A 22,872-nucleotide genomic window follows, 5' to 3' on the forward strand; every position below is an offset into this window, starting at 1 on the left:
AGAAGCTTATCTGTCAGAACCCAACCTTCCTTCTCCTGCAAAGCTCTCTGAAATGTTCACAAAGGAGCATTCTGCACAAAACTAGAAATCAAAACATCTCCGTCAATGTAGCTTAAAATATGTTTGTGGTAAATGAATGTACACAGTGTCCCACCTATTCACCCACAATCCTACTCTACCAGTAGCAGCATGTTTAAGAGTAGGCAATACGACAGAAATCCAAGAAGTTTAACTATTTTCTTTCTAAGTCTTTCTCTGACGATCCTTATCTGACAGTCAACAGATCTGGCTGGCTGCCCTGATGACCTTGTGATAATGTGCATCGGTGACTTAGAAGTTGCCTTGTGCATGAATAGGCTTTTCCAAAGCCCCATCAATGGCAGGATATTCCTCCGAACTATGGCAATTATCTCCCAAAGCAAGTGCTCTACTCGGAACTCCTTCACGGCAAACGAGCCAAAGGTGGGCAGAGGAAATGTTACAAGGACACCCTCAAAGCCTCCCTGATAAAGGGAAACATCCCCACTGACACCTGGGAGCCCCTGGCCAAAGACCGCCCAAAGTGGAGGAACTGCATCCAGGAGGGCGCTGAGCACCTCGAGTCTCATCGCCGAGAGCATGCAGAAATCAAGCGCAGGCAGCGGAAAGAGCGTGCGGCAAACCAGTCCCACCCTCCCCTTCCCTCAACCACTATCTGTCCCACCTGTGACAGGGACTGTGGCTCTCGTATTGGACTGTTCAGCCACCTAAGGACTCATTTTTAGAGTGGAAGCAAGTCTTCCTCGATTCTGAGGGACTGCCTATGATGATGATGATGATGAGTAATTATCTGGTTATTTTAAGGCGATTCACGGATACATTTTGAGCAATTAACCAAAGTGTTGGCAGAGAAACCTCTGGTGGTAGATTGCTGAACTTAAGGGGTCCCCCGGCTCTGCATAGAATTTACACACAAAAATAGGCCATTCAGCCCATCTGGCCCATGCCAGTGTTTATGCTCCATATGAGCCTCCTCTCACCCAACTTCATGTAACCCTACCAGCATATCTTTCTATCCCTTTCTCCCTCATGTGTTTATCTGGCTTCCCCTTAAATGCATCTGTGCTATTTGCCTCAACCACTCCCTGCGGTAGCGAGTTCCACATTCTTACCACTCTCTGAGTAAAGTTTCTCCTGAATTCCTTTTGGATTTATTAGTGACTATCTTATATTGATGGCCCCTAGTTTTGGACTACCTCACAGGTGGACACATTTTCTCTGCGTCTACCCTATCGAACCCCTTCATAATTGTAAAGACATCTATCAGGTCACCCCTCAGCCTTCACTTTCCTAGTGGTAGAGTCATAGACCCCACACAAGGGGTCCCACTGATCCAGCGAATGGTGTACAGAATACTTGCCTGGATAGGTGCAGTGGCAACCAACACCATCCAGGACAAAGTAGTCCGCTTAATCGGTACCTCAGCCAATAGCCTAAACATCAACTCCCTCCACTGTGCACTGTGGCTGATAAGAACATAAGAATTAGGAGCAGAAGTAGGTCATTTGGCCCCTCGAGCCTGCTCCGCCATTCAATAAGATCATGGCTGATCTACCTCAACTCTATTTTCCTGCCCAATCCCTTGATTCCCTTAATATTCAAAATCTAGCGATGAATATATTCAAAGACTGAGCCTCCACAGCCCTCTGGGGTAGAGAATTCCAAAGATTCACCACCCTCTGAGTGAAGAAGTTTCTCTTCATCTCAGTCCTAAATGGCCAACCCCTTATTCTGAGACTGTGACCCCTGGTTCTAGACTGCCCAGCCAGGGGAAACATCCTCCCGGCATCTACCCTGTCAAGCCCTGTAAGAATTTTGTATGTTTCAATGAGATGACCTCTCCTTCTTCTAAACTCTAGAGAATATAAGCCTAGTCTACTCAATCTCTCCTCATAGGATAATCCCCCAATCCCAGGAATCAGTCTGGTGAACCTTTATTGCACTCCCTCTATGGCAAATATATCCTTCCTTAGGTAACAAGACCAAAACTGTACATAATACTCCAGGTGCGGTTTCACCAGGGCCCTATATAATTACAATAAGATGTCTTTACTCTTATACTCAAATCCTCTCTTAATAAAGGCCAACATACCATTTGCTTTCTTAATTGCTTGCTGTACCAACATGTTAACTTTCAGTGATTCGTAAACAAGAACACCCAGGTCCCTCTGAACACCAATATTTCCCAATCTCTCATCATTTAAAAAATACTCTGCTTTTTTAAATTTCTTACCAAAGTGGATAACTTCACATTTCTCCACATTATATTCCATTTGCCATGTTCTTGCCCACTCACTTAGCCTGTCTATATCCCCTTGAAGCCTCTTTGCATTCTCCTCACAACTTACATTCCCACCTAGCTTTGTATCATCAGCAAACTTGGATATATTACATTTGGTCCCCTCATCCAAATCATCGATGTAGATTGTAAATAGCTGGGGCCCAAACACTGATCCTTGCGGCACCCCACTAGTTACAGCCTGCCAACCCGAAAATGACGCGTTTATTCCTACTCTCTGTTTTCTGTCTGTTAACCAATCCTCAATCAATGCTAGTATATTACCCCCAATCCCATGAGCCCTAATTTTGTTTAATAACCTCTTGGGTGGCCTTCTGAAAATCCAAATACATCACATCCACTGGTTCCCCCTTATCTATTCTACTAGTTACAACCTCAAAAAACTCTTAACAGATTTGTTAAACATGATTTCCCTTTCATAAATCTGCATTGACTCTGCCCAATCCTATTATTATTATCTAAGTGCCCTGTTACCACGTCCTTAATAATAGATTCTATCATTTTTCCTACGACTGATGTCGGGCTAACTGGTCTGTAGTTCCCCTTTTTCTCTCTCCCTCCTTTCTTAAATAGCAGGGTTACATTTAGCTACCTTCCAATCTGCAGGAACCATTCTAGAATCTATCGAATTTATCTAGAATATATCTACAGGATGCACTGCAGCAACGTGCCAAACCTCCCATACTAGAAGGATAAGGGCAGCAGGTGTATGGGAACACCATCACCTCCAAGTTCCCCTCCAAGTCACAAACCATGCTGACTTGGACATATATTGGTGTACCTTCATCGTCGCTGGGTCAAAACCCTGGAACTCCCTCTCTAATAGCACTGTGGGAGCACCTTCACCACACGTTCTGCAGCGGTTCAAGAAGGCGGCTCGCCACCACCTCCTCTTGGGCAATTAGGGACGGGCAATAAATGCCGGCCTTGCCAGCAATGCCCACATCCCGGGAATGAATAAAAAAAACAGATGGGAGAAAATGAAAGGATGAGGAGGACAGTTGGGAAAATTGAGCAGGTACTGAAGTAAAGATAATGTGTCTTGTCTTTAAATGTTAACAACCTGAATGATGTATGATAAAGAGCAAAACAGAGATGTCAGCTTTGCTTATGGAATAGGTTGTTAACATGCGTATCATCCAATTTGATGTGTTCTGACAATCTTCGCTGCTCTAAGATGATAGAGATTTTCAATTTAGCCCAGGCACGGTCAGCTGAATACAGATATGACTTGTGCATTCACTGCTGGGATATAAAGCAAAGGAACACACACAGACATCTTGGAGAAGGAGAAGATTAAAGCTGCACTCTAATCTTGGAGCAGACCATCTAAAAAACCATTTCCATTTGTCTCAAAAATATTACCTGCAACTGATTAGATCCAGTACTTTAGTCAGTTGCAGCACTGCCAGATGCCTTGTCTGTGTGCCTTTTGCTTTGACAGAACCGAGTGAATGAGACTGATTTTAATCGTCACCTTATTTCTTGCCGCCTTTAGCGCAGATGTCTCTTAATTAAAATAGATCCAACACTCCAGTTCCTGATTTTTATTGGCATTTTTAGCAGAGAAATTCAATGCCATATTTAACTAGCACTATTCAACGCCTCTCCTGTTTTACTGAATTCTCAGTACAGTCACACAAGTGTATTTGTGTAGCTGGTTATCTTTCAGCTTTGCAGTGTCTGGTGCAATCAAAGATTACAGTCTAGGGAGGTGGGCAGAGTTTTCCAAACACTTCCTCTGCTAACACTGCAGCTCATTGCATTGGGACACGCACCATCCTGAATGCTGGCTCCATTTATAGCCCTTAAAATACACTTTCAGAAAAGTCAAGAAACACTGCTGAGAGTTGTGCATGATCCACATTTTCCCTTTATAGCTAACCCACAACTATATTTGTGTGGTGACAGGATTCATCTGGGACGCAGAGATGCGGTCAGCCAGAACGCTCCCAGAATGTAGACTCGACCAAGCAAGCCACTTCTATAACACAGAGGCTGGCTCTACAATAGTCTTGGATCAGCCAAGACTCTTCCCAAACACAGGGGGGTTACCAGCCAATGGTCTTCTAGAACACAGAGGGGGTAATCCGCCCAATGGTCCTCCAGAACACAGAGAGGTAGCTGGCCACCCACTGACATGCCCAGGTAGGAATCCACCCACAGCTAACTGATTGAATAATCAAATAGATTTTTTTTTAAATGAGCATGTAACTGGGGTTTCATTCCGCACCTCAATGTAGCTGAGACAAGTCTGACATTTTGATTTGCTGAACAGAGAAATATAATGGGATTAGCACAAAGACTGACCAGTACTGAATGGGTTAAGAGTCAATGGCTCTTCCTCCTAAATGGTCACTGAGGTGGACAAACTCTCATCTACTCACTCTCTTCTTTACTCCCTCAACCCTCTCCATCTCTCTATTTCAAATGGATTTGGTCGCATCGACTGGGCTGCGACTCAGTTACAGGAAAGGATGACTCGCTGAATGACCCAAACATCACCACAATAAGAGGAACTTTATAGAATAGAGAGAGGCAAACGGCAACCGAATCAGGTTCACTGTCCTCACAAAGAGACGTGAACCGAACATCGTATCCAATACCAGCTCGAAGCTACGAAACAGAAGAGGGGAAAGTTGTAAAACCTGTAGCGTGTCCAAGGAGGTGCACTCACCTTACCACTGATGTCATTGACAGCTACATGAACAAAGATGGAGGCCTCCTCCATCCCCTCCAGGTACACATGCCGATAACCTGCAAAGAGGGAAGGAAATGGGGTCAACATCACAGCCATCATGCTTAGGATGACGTGAAGGGATGCGTTTCTATCTACCCCCACCCCCCCCGGGACACCAGGTTCAAGGGAGGAAGTGGGGTGAGGGCTTGTGGCTTAGGGCTGTAATTAACTCCAGCTAAACATTGGGAAGACTGATGCCATTGTCTTCGGCCTCTTGTCACAAATCCCAGTCCCCAGCCACCGATTCCATCCCCCTCTCTGGCCTCTGTTTAAGACCATTCGCAACCTCGGCGTCCTACTCAACCCTTAACTGAGTTTGAACCCATATCCTCTCCAACACAAAGATCAACCACTTCCACCTCGGTAACACCGCCCGCTTCCATCCCGCCTCAGGTGCCCGTTGCTGAAACGCTCGGCCATGCCTTTGTTTCCTCCAAACTTGACTATTCCAATGCTCTCCTAGATGACCGCCATCCTCCACAAACTCCCGCATCAAATTCCCCTCCCCATCACCCCTGTGCTCGCTGACCTACTTTGGCTCCCAATCCCCCAAAATTCTCATCCTTGAGTTTAAATCCCTCCAAGGCCTTGCCCATCCCCATCTCTGTGGCCTCCTCCAATGCTATAATTCCCTGTCTCAAAACTCTCCAATCCTCTGTCTCTGGACCCTTGTGCTCCCTCGTGATGTCACGCTCCCCCCAGCCCCACCTCCTACCATTGGCAGCCATGCTTTCAGCCAGCTAGGCCCAATGCTCAGGAATTCCTTCCCTAAATCCCTCTGCACCTCCTTGAAAACCCTCCTTAAAACCCACGCTGTCCTAATATCTCCTTCTTTGGCTCAATGCCCATCTTTTCCTTACGCTTCTGTGAAGCACCTTGGGATGGTTTTTTCTATGTTAAAGGCGCTACACAAGGTGAGGCAGCAAAGGACGTTGATGTTGTTATGACACAAACCTACAATACACACTGCAATATTCCTGGACCCCAAATCCCATTACTAGCTCATAGCAGGCACTTCTGTACAAAGCATTGAATGCCGTTAGACAAACTCACTTGACAACCCTTTGTCAACAAACCACAATGCATGATTCACCAGTAATTGAGCGCCTTTACTGAGGTACCACGGCACTCTCTCACTTACCGGGCATCATGCTGGTGAAGGCCAGCGTTCTTTGGCCAATGAAATCCCGACCAATTGGATCATGGTCCCAGACCAGGAAGCGGACAAGAGCGAGTTCGGGCATGTTCAGAGTGAACACCAGTGTCTCCTCCCACATTGGGTTAAAGCCTGTAATCACATGACGCCCCGTTAGCTGTGCAAAATGAGTTCTCAGTCAGCCCACCAACAGAGGACAGGATTTCAGACAACCAGACAGTTGCTTTGGAATGTGGAACGTGACAGCCATGACTCAGTGGGCAGCACTCTCGCCTCTGAGTCAGAAGGTCACGGGTTTAAGTTCTCACTCCAGGAACTTTGAGCACAAAATCTAGGTTTACACTCTGTGCAGTACTGAGGGAGGTGCTGTCTTTCGGATGAGACGTTAAACCTAGGTCCCGTCTTCCCTTTAAGGAAAGATCCTACGGCCAGGGTTCGAAGAAGGGCAGGGGAGTTTTCCCCAGTGTCCTGGCCAGTATTTATCCCTCAACCAACATCACTAAAACAGATTATGTGGTCATTATCACACTGCTGTTTGTGGGACCTTATTGTGCGTAAATTGGCTGCCGTGATTCCTACATTACAACAGTGACTACACTTCAAAATTGGTTGCAAAATGCTTTGGGACATCCTGAGGTTCTACATAAATCTTTCTATCCAATTAGATTTCAGGAGACGCCAAGGAATCATTTATGTGACAACAAGAGCTCCCCATATAATCGGACGCAGAATCCTGATGCCTATTCTACACCCTTTGGGCAAGGCTGGCAGAGCAGGATGACTGAATCGTCCACTTGGGTGCTTATCTGTGCTGCCAAGAGGGAGAAGGCCTGGCAGCAGACCATCCGTTTGAGAAGCCGCCAGGAGTTGCAAGGTACCACGTGACCAGTGTATCCCAGCTGCATTATCCACTGCTGACCAGTGCTCTGGTGCTTGGTGCCACCTAGTGGTAGGCTGATTCCATACGGCATTAGCAACAGACTGATCCCCTCACCGAGTTGGCCCTTGGCTCTGGGTGTAAACCTTCAGGTAAATGACTTAAAACCTATAAGTGGATTTACAAAACCTGAGAGAAATAGCTGGTGAGCATTAGCAGGTGATGAAAGCAGAAATTTCAAGCCAAGCTGGTGTCCCACCTCGGTGGCAAACATCAGCACTGAATGCCACACCTGGTTATTCAGCTGTGGACGGTCACTCCAGAGAAGCCCGACTCTGTCCTCACTCCATGTCGGCACGTACACAAATAAAGAGACAAATTCCCCCTCCTCAGCACAAACTGGTGCCTGGGATCTTCCTGCTTGCTGGGACTCGGTTACAAAGCACCTTTACCAAGTCAGACAAGCTCAAGCCAAATTAGAATTTGTACACGTGGTGTAAGTGAAATGTCGAAGCCCAGCCCGCGGTTTGCAACCGTTACAACATCCGGACTCCGACTGCCCAAACTAATGGAATTGCTAGAAATCCACCCCCCCCCGCCCCGCCCCCAGGGCAGAATCCCGCTCCGCACCACCTGGGGGTCCCTGAGCGGACCACAGTCTGCTTCCCTTACCATTGTCATCCACCACCCTGGTCTGCTCCTTGAAGCAGTCGACAGCCAGGCCGATAATTTCAACCTCCACAAACGGGTCGATTATCTGCAGAACAGAAATGGGAGAGCATGGATTATGCTTCCAGCCGTTAGTTCAGCCCCGTACACACACACACAAGGGGTAAGTTTAATTTTCAGCAATGGTGTAAAACAGGCCATCCATGGTACACCCACATACCACTGCTAATTAACCTGCTCACCGATGCTCAGTTTGGGTTCCGCCAGGTACAGCATGAGTTAGATACACACCAAAGCTCCCTCCATACTGTCCCATCAGACAATCCCACGGCATGTACAACTCGGCCCCATACCTCATTACAGCCTTGGTCCAAACATGGACATAAGAGCTGAATTCCAGAGGTGAGGTGAGAGTGACTGCCCTTGACACCAAGGCAGCATTTGACTGAGTGTGGCATCAAGGAGCCCCAGTGAAACTGAAGTCAATGGGAATCATGGGAAAAACTCTCCACAAAGTACGATGGTTGTAGTTGTTGGAGGTCCATGTTGGCATGCAGGTGCAGCAGGCGGTTAAGAAAGCAAATGGCATGTTGGCCTTCATAGCAAGGGGATTTGAGTACAGGGGCAGGGAGGTGTTACTACAATTGTACAGGGCCTTGGTGAGGCCACACCTGGAGTATTGTGCACAGTTTTGGTCTCCTAACCTGAGGAAGGACATTCTTGCTATTGAGGGAGTGCAGCGAAGGTTCACCAGACTGATTCCCGGGATGGCGGGACTGACCTATCAAGAAAGACTGGATCAACTGGGCTTGTATTCACTGGAGTTCAGAAGAATGAGAGGGGACCTCATAGAAACATATAAAATTCTGACGGGGTTAGACAGGTTAGATGCAGGAAGAATGTTCCCAATGTTGGGGAAGTCCAGAACCAGGGGTCACAGTCTAAGGATAAGGGGTAAGCCATTTAGGACCGAGATGCGGAGGAACTTCTTCACCCAGAGAGTGGTGAACCTGTGGAATTCTCTACCACAGAAAGTTGTTGAGGCCAATTCACTAAATATATTCAAAAAGGAGTTAGATGAGGTCCTTACTGCTAGGGGGATCAAGGGGTATGGCGAGAAAGCAGGAATGGGGTACTGAAGTTGAATGTTCAGCCATGAACTCATTGAATGGCGGTGCAGGCTAGAAGGGCCGAATGGCCTACTCCTGCACCTATTTTCTATGTTTCTATGTTTCTATGCCCCACCGGCCATTGTACACCCGCGCCCCATCGCCCATCAGTCTACTCTCAATCATCAGCAAAGTGATGGAAGGTGCCATCGACAGTGCTATCCAGCGGCACTTACTCACCAATAACCTGCTCACCGATGCTCAGTTTGGGTTCCGCCAGGTACAGCATGAGTTAGATACACACCAAAGCTCCCTCCATACTGTCCCATCAGACAATCCCACGGCATGTACAACTCGGCCCCATACCTCATTACAGCCTTGGTCCAAACATGGACATAAGAGCTGAATTCCAGAGGTGAGGTGAGAGTGACTGCCCTTGACATCAAGGCAGCATTTGACTGAGTGTGGCATCAAGGAGCCCCAGTGAAACTGAAGTCAATGGGAATCATGGGAAAAACTCTCCACAAAGTACGATGGTTGTAGTTGTTGGAGGTCCATCATCACAGCCCCAGGACATCGCTGCAGGAGTTCCTCAGGGCAATGTACTAGGCCCAACCATCTTCAGCTGCTTCATCAATGACCTTCCCTCCATCATAAGGTCTGAAGTGGGGATGTTCGCTGGTGACTGAACAGTGTTCAGTGCCATTCGCAACTCCTCAGATAATGAAGCAGTCCATGCCCACATGCAGCAAGACCTGGACGACATTCAGGCTTGGGCTGATAAGTGGCAAGTAACATTCGCACCACATAAGTGCCAGGCAATGACTATCTCCAACAAACGAGAGTCTAACCATCGCCCCTTGATATTCACGGCATTACCATCGCCGAATCTCCCACCATCAACATCCTGGGGGTCACCATTGACCAGAAACGTAACTGGACCAGTCACATAAATACTGTGGCCACAAGAGCGGGTCAGAGGCTGGGTATTCTGTGGCAAGTGTCTCACCTCCTGACTCCCCAAAGCCTTTCCACCATCTACATGGCACAAGTCAGGAGTGTGATGGAATACTCTCCACTTGCCTGGATGAGCGCAGCTCCAACAACACACAAGAAGCTCGACAGCATCCAGGACAAAGCAGTTCGCTTGATTGGTACCCCATCCACCACCTTAAACATTCACTCCCTCCACCATCAGCGCACCGTGGCTGCAGTGTGTACCATCTACAAGATGCACTGCAGCAACTCGCCAAGGCTTCTTTGGCAGCACCTCCCAAACCCCTACCTCTGCCACCTAGAAGGACAAGGGCAGCAGGCACATGGGAACACCATCACTTCCAAGTTCCCCTCCAAGTTACACACCTTCCTGATTTGGAAATATATCGCCATTCCTTAATCGTCGCTGGGTCAAAATCTTGGAACTCCCTCCCTAACAACACTGTGGGAGAACCTTCACCACACGGACTGCAGAGGTTCAAGAAGGAGAATCACCACCACCTTCTCAAGGGGCAATTAGGGATGGGCAATAAATGCCGGCCTTGTCAGCGATATCCACATCCCAGGAAGGAAAAAATTATCCCCCCCGTCCATTTAATAACCCTCACCCCCCTGCCCATTGTACACCCCCCGCCCATTAAATAAACACTGCCCATTGTACCCCCACCTCCCCGCCCATTGTTGTCACTGGGAAGGGAAATTGGGTGCGTGCCGGGGAAGGGGGGCAGGGGGGGGGGATAATGGGCAGCCCGTTTCAGACCATTGCTGAAAGTTAAACTTGCCTTCTTAGAAACATGGTGGGGTAAATCGAGCCCCCACACATACGAAGAAAGTTGTTTTTTAACAACTAGAAAAAGAATGAACACGTTTGGCGAGTGTTGTTGCTTATCTCAGTCGCTGCACCGCAGGGCTCGGTGAGTCGCTGCACCGCGGGGCTCGGTGAGTCGCTGCACCGCGGGGCTCGGTGAGTCGCTGCACCGTGGGGCTCGGTGAGTCGCTGCACCGCGGGGCTCGGTGAGTCGCTGCACCGTGGGGCTCGGTGAGTCGCTGCACCGCGGGGCTCGGTGAGTTGCTGCACCGTGGGGCTCGGTGAGTACTGCCACCCATATGCCTTTTGTTTTTAAGAAGAGTGCTTCCTATTTATTCTGCTCCCCAGGCTCCCGAGGGCTCTGACTGACTACTCAGGGATGGGCAGCTCTCCAGTGTCTCATCCTCACCACCGTTCTTCACAGAGAATTTATTTCAAAAATTCACTCTTGGGATGTGGGCATCGCTGGCAAGGCCGGCATTTATTGCCCATCCCCTAGTTGCCCTGAACTGCGTGCCTTGCTAGGCCACCTCAGAGGGCCGTTAAGAGTCAACCATGTTGGTGTGGGACTGAAGCCACGTATAGGCCCAGACTGGGTAAGGACGGCAGATTTCCTTCCCTGAACGGACATGAGTGATCCCATTGGGTTTTTACGACAATCCGATTCATAGTCACTTTTACTCATACTTTATATCGCTAGACTTTAAAAAAAAAATTGAATTTAAATTCTTAAATTGCCCAAAGTGTGATTTGAGCTCACATTCTCTGGATTATTAGCCCAGTAACATAATCACTATGCTACCATACCCCATAAATGAGGACATTATTCGGCCTTGGGAGAGAGTAGCACAGCCAAGGCCTGATCCAGCCCTTACCCAAGCCCCAAACCATCGTAACAACCTCGGCCACATTCCTAAGGGCCGCCTGGCTCCCAGTGGGACTTGGTCAATACCCCTTCACTCAGCTACTGAATGGTTTGGGCACTTAGACCAACACACTTGACCTGACAGCCTGTGTAAACGCAGTTGCAATAAAATATAATGCACCAAGCAGGACCTGTTAGGGGTCCGCCCACCCTCATCCCACCCCCCCCACCCTCACCCCACCCATACCCCACCCTCACCCTGAGGGGAAATGACCCCAGTTGAGATAATCTGACTCACACAGACCGGGGACCAAACACATGACCTTCCATAGGAACAGGAGGAGGCCATTCAGCCCCTCGAGCCTGTCCGTCATTCAGTTAGGTCATGGCTGATCTGTATCTTAACTCCATTTGAGCCTTGGGTTCCATAACCCTTAATACCCTTTGCATAACAACAATGTAGTCATCTCAGTTTTGAAATTCTCAATTGACCCCAAGCCTCAACAGCATTTTGTGGGGAGTGAGTTCCAGATTCCCACTAGCCAGCAGTACACTGGGCAGGTAGCGTTGCTAGTTCTGGTTGGATATCTTTCCGGAGACTTCATCACATGACCTCCTGCCTCCAACCGCCCCGCCCTCACCCGCCCGCCATTGGTCGCCCAACATGTCCTTCCCACAGCCAGCTGGAAAGCGAACAGACTCTTCACAATCCAACTGGATGACTCTTGGCTCTCCGTAAAACAGCCTATTCTCCCATCTCCAATCTTTTGGAGATTCCAGAAAATGGAAAAAAAAACACATCACTTCTGAGTTTTCTCCCTGGGTTTTGTTCGCAGCAGTGACCTGGAGACCAACCTTTCATTTCTGTAGACTCCCGGACAATCCCGGAAGGGTTGTGAACCCTATGGACAGGGCCTATTAAATCTGTGTCATCAGTGAAGCCTCACCATGAATCTTTATGCAATGCAGTTTACACAAGAGTCGGGACGGAGGCAGCTCCGCCAAGCCGCTGAGAACGAGTTTTACCGCCGTGCACTGACTGACCTCTCCCCTGTCACCCAGCATCGAGTCTTTGGGTTTCGGAAGCTGCTGGCCGCTGATGATCCTCAATACTAGTTGTTTCTTTGCCTGCCCAGACAGCAAGTCTTCTGCGGTTGGGTTAAAGGTACCTGCAGTAAGGCGATACTTCAGTAGGGACAAAGTGCAATATGTGACCCCTCTTCCCCCACCGCCTGAAACAACAACTTACAATTATATTGTGCCTTTAACGTAGCAATACCAAGAGTGGGGGGGATACATTAGAGAAGGGCACAGAGTTGGGGGACACATTAGACAAGGGCACAGAGTTGGGGGACACATTAGACAAGGGCACAGAGTTGGGGGACACATTAGACAAGGGCACAGAGTTGGGGGACACATTAGAGAAGGGCACAGAGTTGGGGGACACATTAGACAAGGGCACAGAGTTGGGGACACATTAGACAAGGGCACAGAGTTGGGGGACACATTAGACAAGGGCACAGAGTTGGGGGACACATTAGACAGGGACACAGAGTGGGGAAACACATTGGAGAAGGACACACCCTTTGACCTTTAGGATGTGGGGTAAACCCAGACCAGATTAATGGAATGACAGTCTCTTTTATCCTCCCTGTTTTGGGCAGTTGCGGTTTGACAGCACAAAGCTGCCCATAATTTGGCACTGGATTATCACTCTCAGTCGGCCAGGCCACAGGGACAGCTGGTGCAGGGAATTAAAATGCCAGATTGATGCAACAGGGAGCATTCTTCGGAGTTTGGACATCCAACCTCTTCTGTTGCTGACCCGGGAGCGCTGGCCATGGCTAGTTGGCCAAGCTTTGACAAATGTTCCACTCACCAGCATCGACATCTCTCACAGTGCGCACAAAATGAATGTCACCACAACTCTGAAAGATGACATTTTGAAGTGAAATTTCCTGAGGATATTTATGCAAAGGTGAAGGCCAACAATTTGATTGATTGAAATTGCCGTGCGTGACAGGTTTAAATTGAGTGAAGAGACTTTTACAGAACACCTTTGACCAATGACGTCAGATTCAAGCAATCGTTCATGGGCTTAACTGAAGAGCCCTTGTGCAATAAAATCTTCCAACTGATTGGTCTATTCTGACTTTGCTGGCCAATTGTGACCAGGCTATTTCAGATGTAGAGAAGATGTTTCCACTTGTGGGGGGAGACCGGAACTAGGGGCCGTAAATATAAGACTAATAAATCCAATAGGGAATTCAGGAGAAACATCTTTACCCAGAGCGTGGTGAGAATGTGGAACTCACTACCACAGGGAGTGGTTAAGGCGAATGGTATCGATGCATTTAAGGAGAAGCTGGATAAACACATGAGGAAGAAAGGAATAGAAGGATATGCTGATTGGGTGAGATGAAGAGGAGTGGGAGGAGGCTTGTGTGGAGCATAAACACCGACACGGACCAGTTGGGCGGAATGGTCTGTTTCTGTGCTGTAAATACACTGCAGCAAAACCATGTTTGAACTTGCAGTTGTTCAGTTGGATTGTGATGTTTGGCAGACTCTGGATATCTTCATTCAGCAGAGCAACTTACAGATGGTGTGTAATTGAAAAGCAATTTTGTGCTACAAATTTGTTCTTGCTCGTAACTGGATTGAGATCAGTCAGACTAATCTCATTTGATCTTGAGTTTGGAGATAAAGAAAAAGAAAAACTTGCATTTATATAGCGCCTTTCATGACCACCAGATGTCACGAGGCGCTTGACAGCCAATGAGGTACTTTTGGAGTGTAGTCACTGTTGTAATGTGGGAAACGCGGCAGCCAACTTGCGCATTATCAAAGATTGTCAGTTTTTCTGTCGGGACTGGATTTGAACTGAGGTAATGCAGATGCAAGGACAAAGTCTATCACACAGCACCGCCCAGAGCCTTATCAAAGAGAAGAGGCCGTCATCCCTGCAGTGTGCGGTCCATTCAAACCCAGGCCCCACAGCGAAAGGATAGGACAATCTCGGACTCTGCTGAAGGCCAGGTCTCCTGCCAGAGAGGGACTGGGTCTGGACGAGATTCAAATCCAGGTGTCACAAGGTGAAAGGTCAGGGTCTGGTGTCACTGAACCAGATCCGGTTTTCTGTCCCTTGCCCACACACCATAAAAAAAACAATCACTTGGCTTTGTTCTTCCATACCTTGAGTCATGCACTTGGGTTTAAGGACATAGCCACAGTTCCCGTTGGAGCTAAACTTGGCCCTGTTCAACTGTAGCACTCTTCCTTCAGATTGGTAGTTCAATGCAACTGGGGGAAGACAGAGAGCGAGAGAAAGAGTGAGAGAGACAAACAGTTGTAGTACTGCGCACTGCGCTGGCTAACAGAGTCATCGTGGGGTTAATGGTAACTGAAGAGGGTCTGCCTTTGTGGGGTGGCAGGGAGAACCTGATGGCTGACCCTCAAGTGAAATAGCATGGGCTTTCAATCTAGATGGTGCGAGAGCAGGGAACATTACAATCTAAGAAAAGATGTATTGATGGTATAACAGATTGCAGCCCTCCCTTGTTCTGGCATGTTAATTATACACGCCAAGTAAGCGATGATAAAATTAAGACAATAGTTAGTTTTACACTAACCAGGAATGGATTGCAATGGGGAGGGCTTCATTCTGTCAAATACTGAGACCCGTCACCACCAACACCTAGCTGTGATCCAGTGCCATGAACTCCACTATAAAAAGAACATTTGTGTGTGACCGACTGAGGGACAATGTTCCCGATAAACCTTTGTTTGGGTGCACGGCCCCTTTAAGGGGCTGCACGCCCCTTTAATATACTGCGCATGCTCGGCTGTGTAGGAGCTGCAGTGAGATGTGAGGCCGCTGAGGGGGTGAAGTGGTTCTACGGCGGGAACACGAATCGTCAGCCTGCTGTAAACCGCGCGCTCGATTGTCTTTCCCATCGATGATTCGCTATCACCCTTTTTGCGCTACGCCCACTGACTCATTTCACCTCTCACCTCCCCCCCCCAAACTGTTCCATGAACACCTGCTGACCTGCACCAATCACTAGGTGACTTGAAATTATTTCAAAACAACTTCCGTTTCTAAGAAATACATGGGCCTATAAATTTGGACATCCGGTGCCCATTCTTTGGGCGGTAACGGGGAGACTAAACCCCCAATATGGCGGGCAGGCTTGCTGGAAATTAGGCCTGACGCCCAGTATCGCGATCGCCTCGGGCCTCACTCTGACTGGGAGCGCGTTGAGTTGTGGCCCTGCCTGAAATTTCCCCTCGCCAGGCATTATCCGGGACAACTTCCACTGATGCAGCTCTGTAACCGGTTGCTAAGATACGAGCCAGAGCTAGTCAACAACAGGGGCGTCACTTTTCTCCACTAACCGACTTCCGGTTCCCCCGCCCCCGCTAGGGCCTCCTCTTAGGAACAGGAGTCAGCCATTCAGCCCCTCGAGCCTGCTCCGCCATTTAATTAGACTCTGGTTGATCTATATATTGTTTTAGGGATGTGTGCGTCGCTGGCAAGGCCAGCATTTATTGCCCATCCCTGATTGCCCTCGAAAAAGTGGTGGTGAGCCGCCTTCTTGAACTGCTGCAGTCCGTGTGGTGAAGGTACTCCCACAGTGCTGTCAGGGAAGGAGTGCCAGGGTTTTGATCCAGCGACAATGAAGGAACGCCGATATACTTCCAAGTCAGGATGGTGTGTGACTTGGAGGTGGTGGTGTTCCCATGCGCCTGCTGCCCTTGTCCTTCTGTATCTTAACTCCATCTCTTGAGAGAGTGTCCGCCTCTGTTTGATGTGTTCCCCCCTCCCTCTCTTCACAGGGCGCCATCGAGCTTCATGTAGGGAACCATAGTCAGCGCCACCTTGTGGCGATCGAGTCTAAAGACACCCACTGGTAGAATTCCGCGACACAGGGCATGACCCCTTGGGACGCGGCGTGGAGCGGGGGGTGGGGGAGGGGAGGTGTTCTGGCTCCATACCGAGCTGGCAGCCCGCGTTCCAGAAGGGCTGAGGATTAAAGTTACTGGAGTCCACCCTGTAGGAGGACGGATAGATGCGCGACAGCTGCTGCTGGTTCAAGCGGACAAACTGCTGAGGCTTTTGCTGCAGGAGCTGGTGTGTTTTCGTCTCGCTGAACGAGGAGACCTGCCAGCTGCTCGGGACTGTGAACAAAGCAAACACAACAAGGATTAGCAAAAAACAAAGGAGGGGGCGCAATTCAGCAGAACGTTCCCCCCCCCCACCCCCCATCATTTAAACATAAGAAATAGGAGCAGGAGTAGGCCATTTGGCCCCTCGAGCCTGCTCCGCCATTCAATAAGATCATGGCTGATCTGATCATGGGCTCAGTTCCACTTCCCTGCCCGCTCCCCATAACCCTTTACTCCCTTATCGCTCAAAAATCTGTCTATCTCCGCCTTAAATATATTCAATGCCCCAGCCTCCACAGCTCTCTGGCGCAGAGAATTCCACAGATTTACAACCCTCTGAGAGAAGAAATTTCTCCTCATCTCAGTTTTAAATGGACAGCCCCTTATTCTGAGACTATGTCCCCTAGTTTTAGTTTCCCCTATGAGTGGAAACATCCTCTCTGCATCCACCTTGTCAAGCCCTTTCATTATCTTATATGTTTCAATAAAATCACCTTTCATTCTTCTGAACTCCAATGTGTATAGGCCCAACCTACTCAACCTTTCCTCATAAGTCAACCCCCTCATCTCCAGAATAAACCTAGTGAACCTTCTCTGAACAGCCTCCAATGCAAGTATATCCTTTCTTAAATACGGAGACCAAAACTGTACGCAGTACTCCAGGTGTGGCCTTGCCAATAACCTGTACAATTGTAGCAGGACTTCTCTGCTTTTATACTCTATCCCCCTTGCAATAAAGGCCAACATTCCATTTGCCTTCCTGAATACTTGCTGTACCTGCATACTAACTTTTTGTGTTTCATTCACAAGGACCCCCAGGTCCCTCTGTACTGCAGCATTTTGCAATTTTTCTCGAATTTAAATTATAATTTGCTTTTCTATTATTTCTGCCAAAGTGGATAACATCACATTTTCCCACATTATACACCATCTGCCAAATTTTTGCCCACTCACTTAGCCTGTCTATATCCCTTTGCAGATTTTTTGTGTCCTCCTCACAATTTGCTTTCCCACCCATCTTTGTTTTATCAGCAAACTTGGCAACATTACACTTGGGTCCTTCATCCAAGTCATTAATATAGATTGTAAATAGTTGAGGACCCAGCACTGATCCCTGCGGCACCCCACTATTCCTCGGAAGCACTTACCCCCATTAACCCCCTCCCCCAATTCTGCTCCTCTCTCTCCAAAAAGGTACAAACCCGTTCTGGGATCTCATGGATGTCAGTCACGTTCCTAACACATTAGTCCACACAGCTATTTGCCAACAGTGGGCATCACAGGCCAGCCTGATCCTGTCCTCACTCGATCTGCACACACACCTTTCCAACAGTGAGGGGTCACTCGGTAGCACCAGGCTCGTTGAAGGCTGTTCAGCCCATCGTGCCTGTGCCAGCTCTTTAAAAGAGCTAGCCAATCGATCCCACTCCCCTGCTCTTTCCCCACAGCCCATGCAAAGCTTTCCCCTTCAAGTATTTATCCAATTCCCTTTTGACTGAACTTTCTCCTCCCCTAGACCAAGGGTGCTGAGTACAATTGCAGCGGCTCAGTTGCCAACCGAGTAAGGTCAGCTGACTCTTCACGGACTGGGACCCGCAGTCTCAGCGCTAACCCTCTGCACCAACTGGGACCCACGGTCTCAGCGCTAACCCTCTGCACCAACTGGGACCCGCAGTCTCAGCGCTCACCCTCTGCACCAACTGGGACCCGCAGTCTCAGCGATAACCCTCTGCACCAACTGGGACCCGCAGTCTCAGCGCTAACCCTCTGCACCAACTGGGACCCGCAGTCTCAGCGCTAACCCTCTGCACCAACTGGGACCCGCAGTCTCAGCGCTAACCCTCTGCACCAACTGGGACCCGCAGTCTCAGCGCTAACCCTCTGCACCAACTGGGACCCGCAGTCTCAGCGCTAACCCTCTGCACCAACTGGGACCCACGGTCTCAGCGCTAACCCTCTGCACCAACTGGGACCCGCGGTCTCAGCGCTAACCCTCTGCACCAACTGGGACCCGCAGTCTCAGCGCTAACCCTCTGCACCAACTGGGACCCGCAGTCTCAGCGCTAACCCTCTGCACCAACTGGGACCCACGGTCTCAGCGCTCACCCTCTGCACCAACTGGGACCCACGGTCTCAGCGCTAACCCTCTGCACCAACTGGGACCCACGGTCTCAGCGCTAACCCTCTGCACCAACTGGGACCCGCAGTCTCAGCGCTAACCCTCTGCACCAACTGGGACCCACGGTCTCAGCGCTAACCCTCTGCACCAACTGGGACCCACGGTCTCAGCGCTCACCCTCTGCACCAACTGGGACCCACGGTCTCAGCGCTAACCCTCTGCACCAACTGGGACCCGCAGTCTCAGCGCTAACCCTCTGCACCAACTGGGACCCACGGTCTCAGCGCTCACCCTCTGCACCAACTGGGACCCACGGTCTCAGCGCTAACCCTCTGCACCAACTGGGACCCACGGTCTCAGCGCTAACCCTCTGCACCAACTGGGACCCGCAGTCTCAGCGCTAACCCTCTGCACCAACTGGGACCCACGGTCTCAGCGCTAACCCTCTGCACCAACTGGGACCCACAGTCTCAGCGCTCACCCTCTGCACTGGGCACTACATTTGTCGACTGAGCCACCAAAGGGGACTGTTGATAGTTTCAGTGGCTCAGATAGAAGTGTGACCACTAGCAGTCTGGCAAATTAATATAAACTTTCAAAAAAACTTCATGTAAGTTAGTTTCCAGCCACTTTCATTGCAAACAGTTGAAGAGGGTCTCGGGTGGTCCCAGCAGAGCCATGGTATTCCATGTGACTAATACTCAGACTGCACCGTCTTTCCATCCTGGTATATACAGACCCGCTCGCTCATTTTGATTTGACATAGATTCTCTAGAAAGGGGACGGTTGAGAAGTGACGTGAAGGAAGTCTTTAACCTTAAGAAGAGGCTCGATCGGGTAGATGCAGATAAGCTGTTCCCACTTGTGAGGGAAATCCAAAACTAGGGGCCATAAATATAAGATAGTCACTAATAAATCCAATAAGGAATTCAGGAGACATGTCTTTACCCAGAGAGTGGTTAGAATGTGGAACTCACTACTTCAGAGATTGTTTGAGGCGAATAGCACATCGATGCATTTAAAGGGAAGCTGGATAAACACATGAGGGAGAAAGGAATAGAAGGATATGTCGATGGGGTTGGATGAAGAGGGGTGGGAGGAGGCTTGTGTGGAGCATAAACATCAGCATGGACCTGTTTGGCCAAATAGCCTGATTCTGTGTTGTAATACTGTGTCATTTTGGGGCTAAGGTAAAAGTGAAGCATAAAAGCAACAGCGTTTTAGAAATAGTGTTCCTTTAAGAAAACATAGCCCAAAAATTCAGAAAAACAATCTATTTTTCTCTGTGCCTTTCCAGAGACTAAAGAACTTGAGGCCCTTGAGTGAATGTAGTGCACAGACACAGGCCTAAAAATTCTGCCGCGCAGCACGCGTTTTTCAGGCGCTAACTAAGCCCCCAATATGACGGCAGGAAGCCCCCCCACTGCCACATTGGTAAAGGACAAAAAATCGTGCAGTGCCCACGGAGGAGACCGGCATCAGGACCTTTGCACAGGCAAATAATGGGCCTGTTTGAGGCCCCCACTGCAAGACTTGGTTTGCCCTGAGGAAGCTGACGCACTCGGTAAAAGCAGAACCTGCTATCTACAGGGTAAGTCTTTGTGAAATATTCTTACCCTGCGTGTGGAGCCGAGAGGAGGAGTGGCTCCTGTCGACCCCACATGTAAACAGCACTCATCGCCACCAACCCCTGCCCCCCAGACTCCGATTGGTTAATCCCCCCCACCCCGGCCCCTACGCCCCTGGGCTCTGATCTCCATGGCCTACAAACCTCCTGTCCTGGTCCTCACTGGCAGCGATCTGATCTTCGATCACTCTTTGGGACCCCTGGTTGGATGGAAATGAGGCCCGAGGGCCAATATTGAGGGCGCACCAGGCCTCACCCTTCAGGTTCGGGGGTTGCTCCCGGCGCCCTGCACGGCCCTAACAATGAACACGGCTGAATTTCTACCCCGTATTGTCCAGCTTCCCCTCACCCAGTCCAAGAGACTTTCTTATGGAGCTGATGGGAACGGCAAATCACAACATCTATCACCACCCACCTTCGGAGTCGATATCGTACATCCCGACGGACTTTGTGTACTTCACCAGGTCCGAGAGGGCCCGGGACAGCTTCATGGTCTTCCTCTGCCTGCCACTTCTGAGAAAGGAAAAAGAATTAAAAGCTTGCATTTATCACACCTTTCACAGCCTCAGAGTGCCCAACGCGTTTACAGCCCATGAAGCACTTTTGAAATGTAGTCATTGTTATAACATAAGAAACATGGCAGCCACTTTTCAAACAGCAACCTCCCACAATGAGATTAGTGACCAGATAATTGATTTTAGTGATGTTGGTTGAGGGATAAATATTCTCTCCTAGCTCTTCTTCGAAATAGTGCCATGGGATATTTCTACGTCCATCTGAAAGCGCAGATGGGGCCTCGGTTTACGATCTCGAGGAGACCAATTGTACCCATGCTGGTTTATAAAAAACAAAAGATAGTGTACGTGGAACCAGAAAAGGCCATTCAGCCCTTCAAACCAATTCCTTTCATAGACCATGAAGAACCAACTGTACCATGGACTCTGTCTCTGTTGGGCACCGACAATCTCTCCGTGTAACTCCTTCCCTGTCCATCCCTGTTACTCACCTCACCACGTGTACCGTGGTTCGACTGGTGGTTGTCTGATGGTCAGGGTCTTCCTCATCATCCTCCAAACTCGACGACTTCTTCATCTTCACCGTTTTTTTCTGCAGTGAAGGAACCGTTAACACTGAATTAACCTTTGGTTGGGTGAACGTGACCCCTCTGATACCACAATGCTTCCAACAACTGGCATTGTTGAAGGACTCGCCGGGGTGCCATACTACATACTCACTGGTGCCTCGCCATTCTTCATACACGAGCCTCATCAGCCAGTGCCAGAAGGCTATTTGACCTAAGTGATAATGACCAGATAATCTGTTTTAGTGAACGTGATTGAGCGATAAATATTGGCCAGGACACCGGGGAGAACTCCCCTGCTCTTCTTCCAACAGTGCCATGCCATCTTTTACATCCACCCGAGAGAGCAGACGGGGCCTCGGTTTAACGTCTCGTCCAAAAGACGGCACCTCCAACAGCGCAGCACTCCCTCAGCACTGCACTGGGAATGTCAGACTGGATCGTGTGCTCAAGTGTCTGGAGTGGGACTCCACTCAGCCCTCTGACTCCGAGGTGAGAGTGCTACTCACTGAGCCACAGCTGACACCGAATAGATAAATAGATCCCCTTGTGCAGAGATCGTGCTGAAACACCATCATAATAAACCCATCAGTTTCACTCGCATCACTGAAGTGGCACCGAATAAATCCTCAGCCACAGAATCCTCTCTGTACACATTAACTCGGCTGCCCAGCCCTGCACAGTCCTGACAGGACCAGCCCCCACTGACCTTACGCTTGGAGAAGCTGCCGATGAAGGAGCGACTGTGCCTCTTGTTGGTCGCCGGATCTTCACCAGAGTCTGTCCCATCTTCAGTTTTACTCTGTCAGGAGAAGAGAGACAGACACACAGACACGATAGAGACAGACAGACACGATAGGGACAGACAGACATGATAGAGACAGACAGACAGATACGCACAGCGAGAACCAGATAGAGACAATGATAGAGAACCAGAGAGAGATACACAGACAGAAAGTGAACCAGAGAGAGAGAAAGACATACACACACATAGCCAGAGAGAGTAAGACAGATACACAATGATAGAGAACCAGAGAGAGACACACAGACAGAACCAGATACACAGACAGAACCAGAGAGAGACACAGACAGAACCAGAGAGAGACACAGACAGAACCAGAGAAAGAGACACAGACAGAACCAGAGAAAGAGACACAGACAGAACCAGAGAGAGACACAGACAGAACCAGAGAGAGACACAGACAGAACCAGAGAGAGAGACACAGACAGAACCAGAGAAAGAGACACAGACAGAACCAGAGAAAGAGACACAGACAGAACCAGAGAGAGACACAGACAGAACCAGAGAGACACACAT

General features: G+C 49.2%; 1 protein-coding gene across 1 annotated transcript in view; it reads right to left on the reverse strand.

Moving 5' to 3' along the window:
• plch2a (phospholipase C, eta 2a) overlaps nt 1-22,872 on the reverse strand; it is a 146,669-nt gene that overhangs the window by 29,280 nt on the left and 94,517 nt on the right. The window contains exons 12-21 of the mRNA XM_070860735.1: nt 22,264-22,356; nt 21,480-21,580; nt 20,889-20,977; nt 20,424-20,426; nt 16,557-16,739; nt 14,754-14,861; nt 12,603-12,727; nt 7,784-7,868; nt 6,220-6,366; nt 5,016-5,095 (exon numbers count right to left, since the gene is read on the reverse strand). Coding sequence (XP_070716836.1) covers nt 5,016-5,095; nt 6,220-6,366; nt 7,784-7,868; nt 12,603-12,727; nt 14,754-14,861; nt 16,557-16,739; nt 20,424-20,426; nt 20,889-20,977; nt 21,480-21,580; nt 22,264-22,356 — 1,014 coding nt within the window. The remainder of the gene's footprint in view (nt 1-5,015; nt 5,096-6,219; nt 6,367-7,783; nt 7,869-12,602; nt 12,728-14,753; nt 14,862-16,556; nt 16,740-20,423; nt 20,427-20,888; nt 20,978-21,479; nt 21,581-22,263; nt 22,357-22,872) is intronic.

This window comes from Pristiophorus japonicus, chromosome 18 (genome assembly GCF_044704955.1).
Source record: "Pristiophorus japonicus isolate sPriJap1 chromosome 18, sPriJap1.hap1, whole genome shotgun sequence".
Lineage (NCBI taxonomy): Eukaryota > Metazoa > Chordata > Chondrichthyes > Pristiophoridae > Pristiophorus > Pristiophorus japonicus.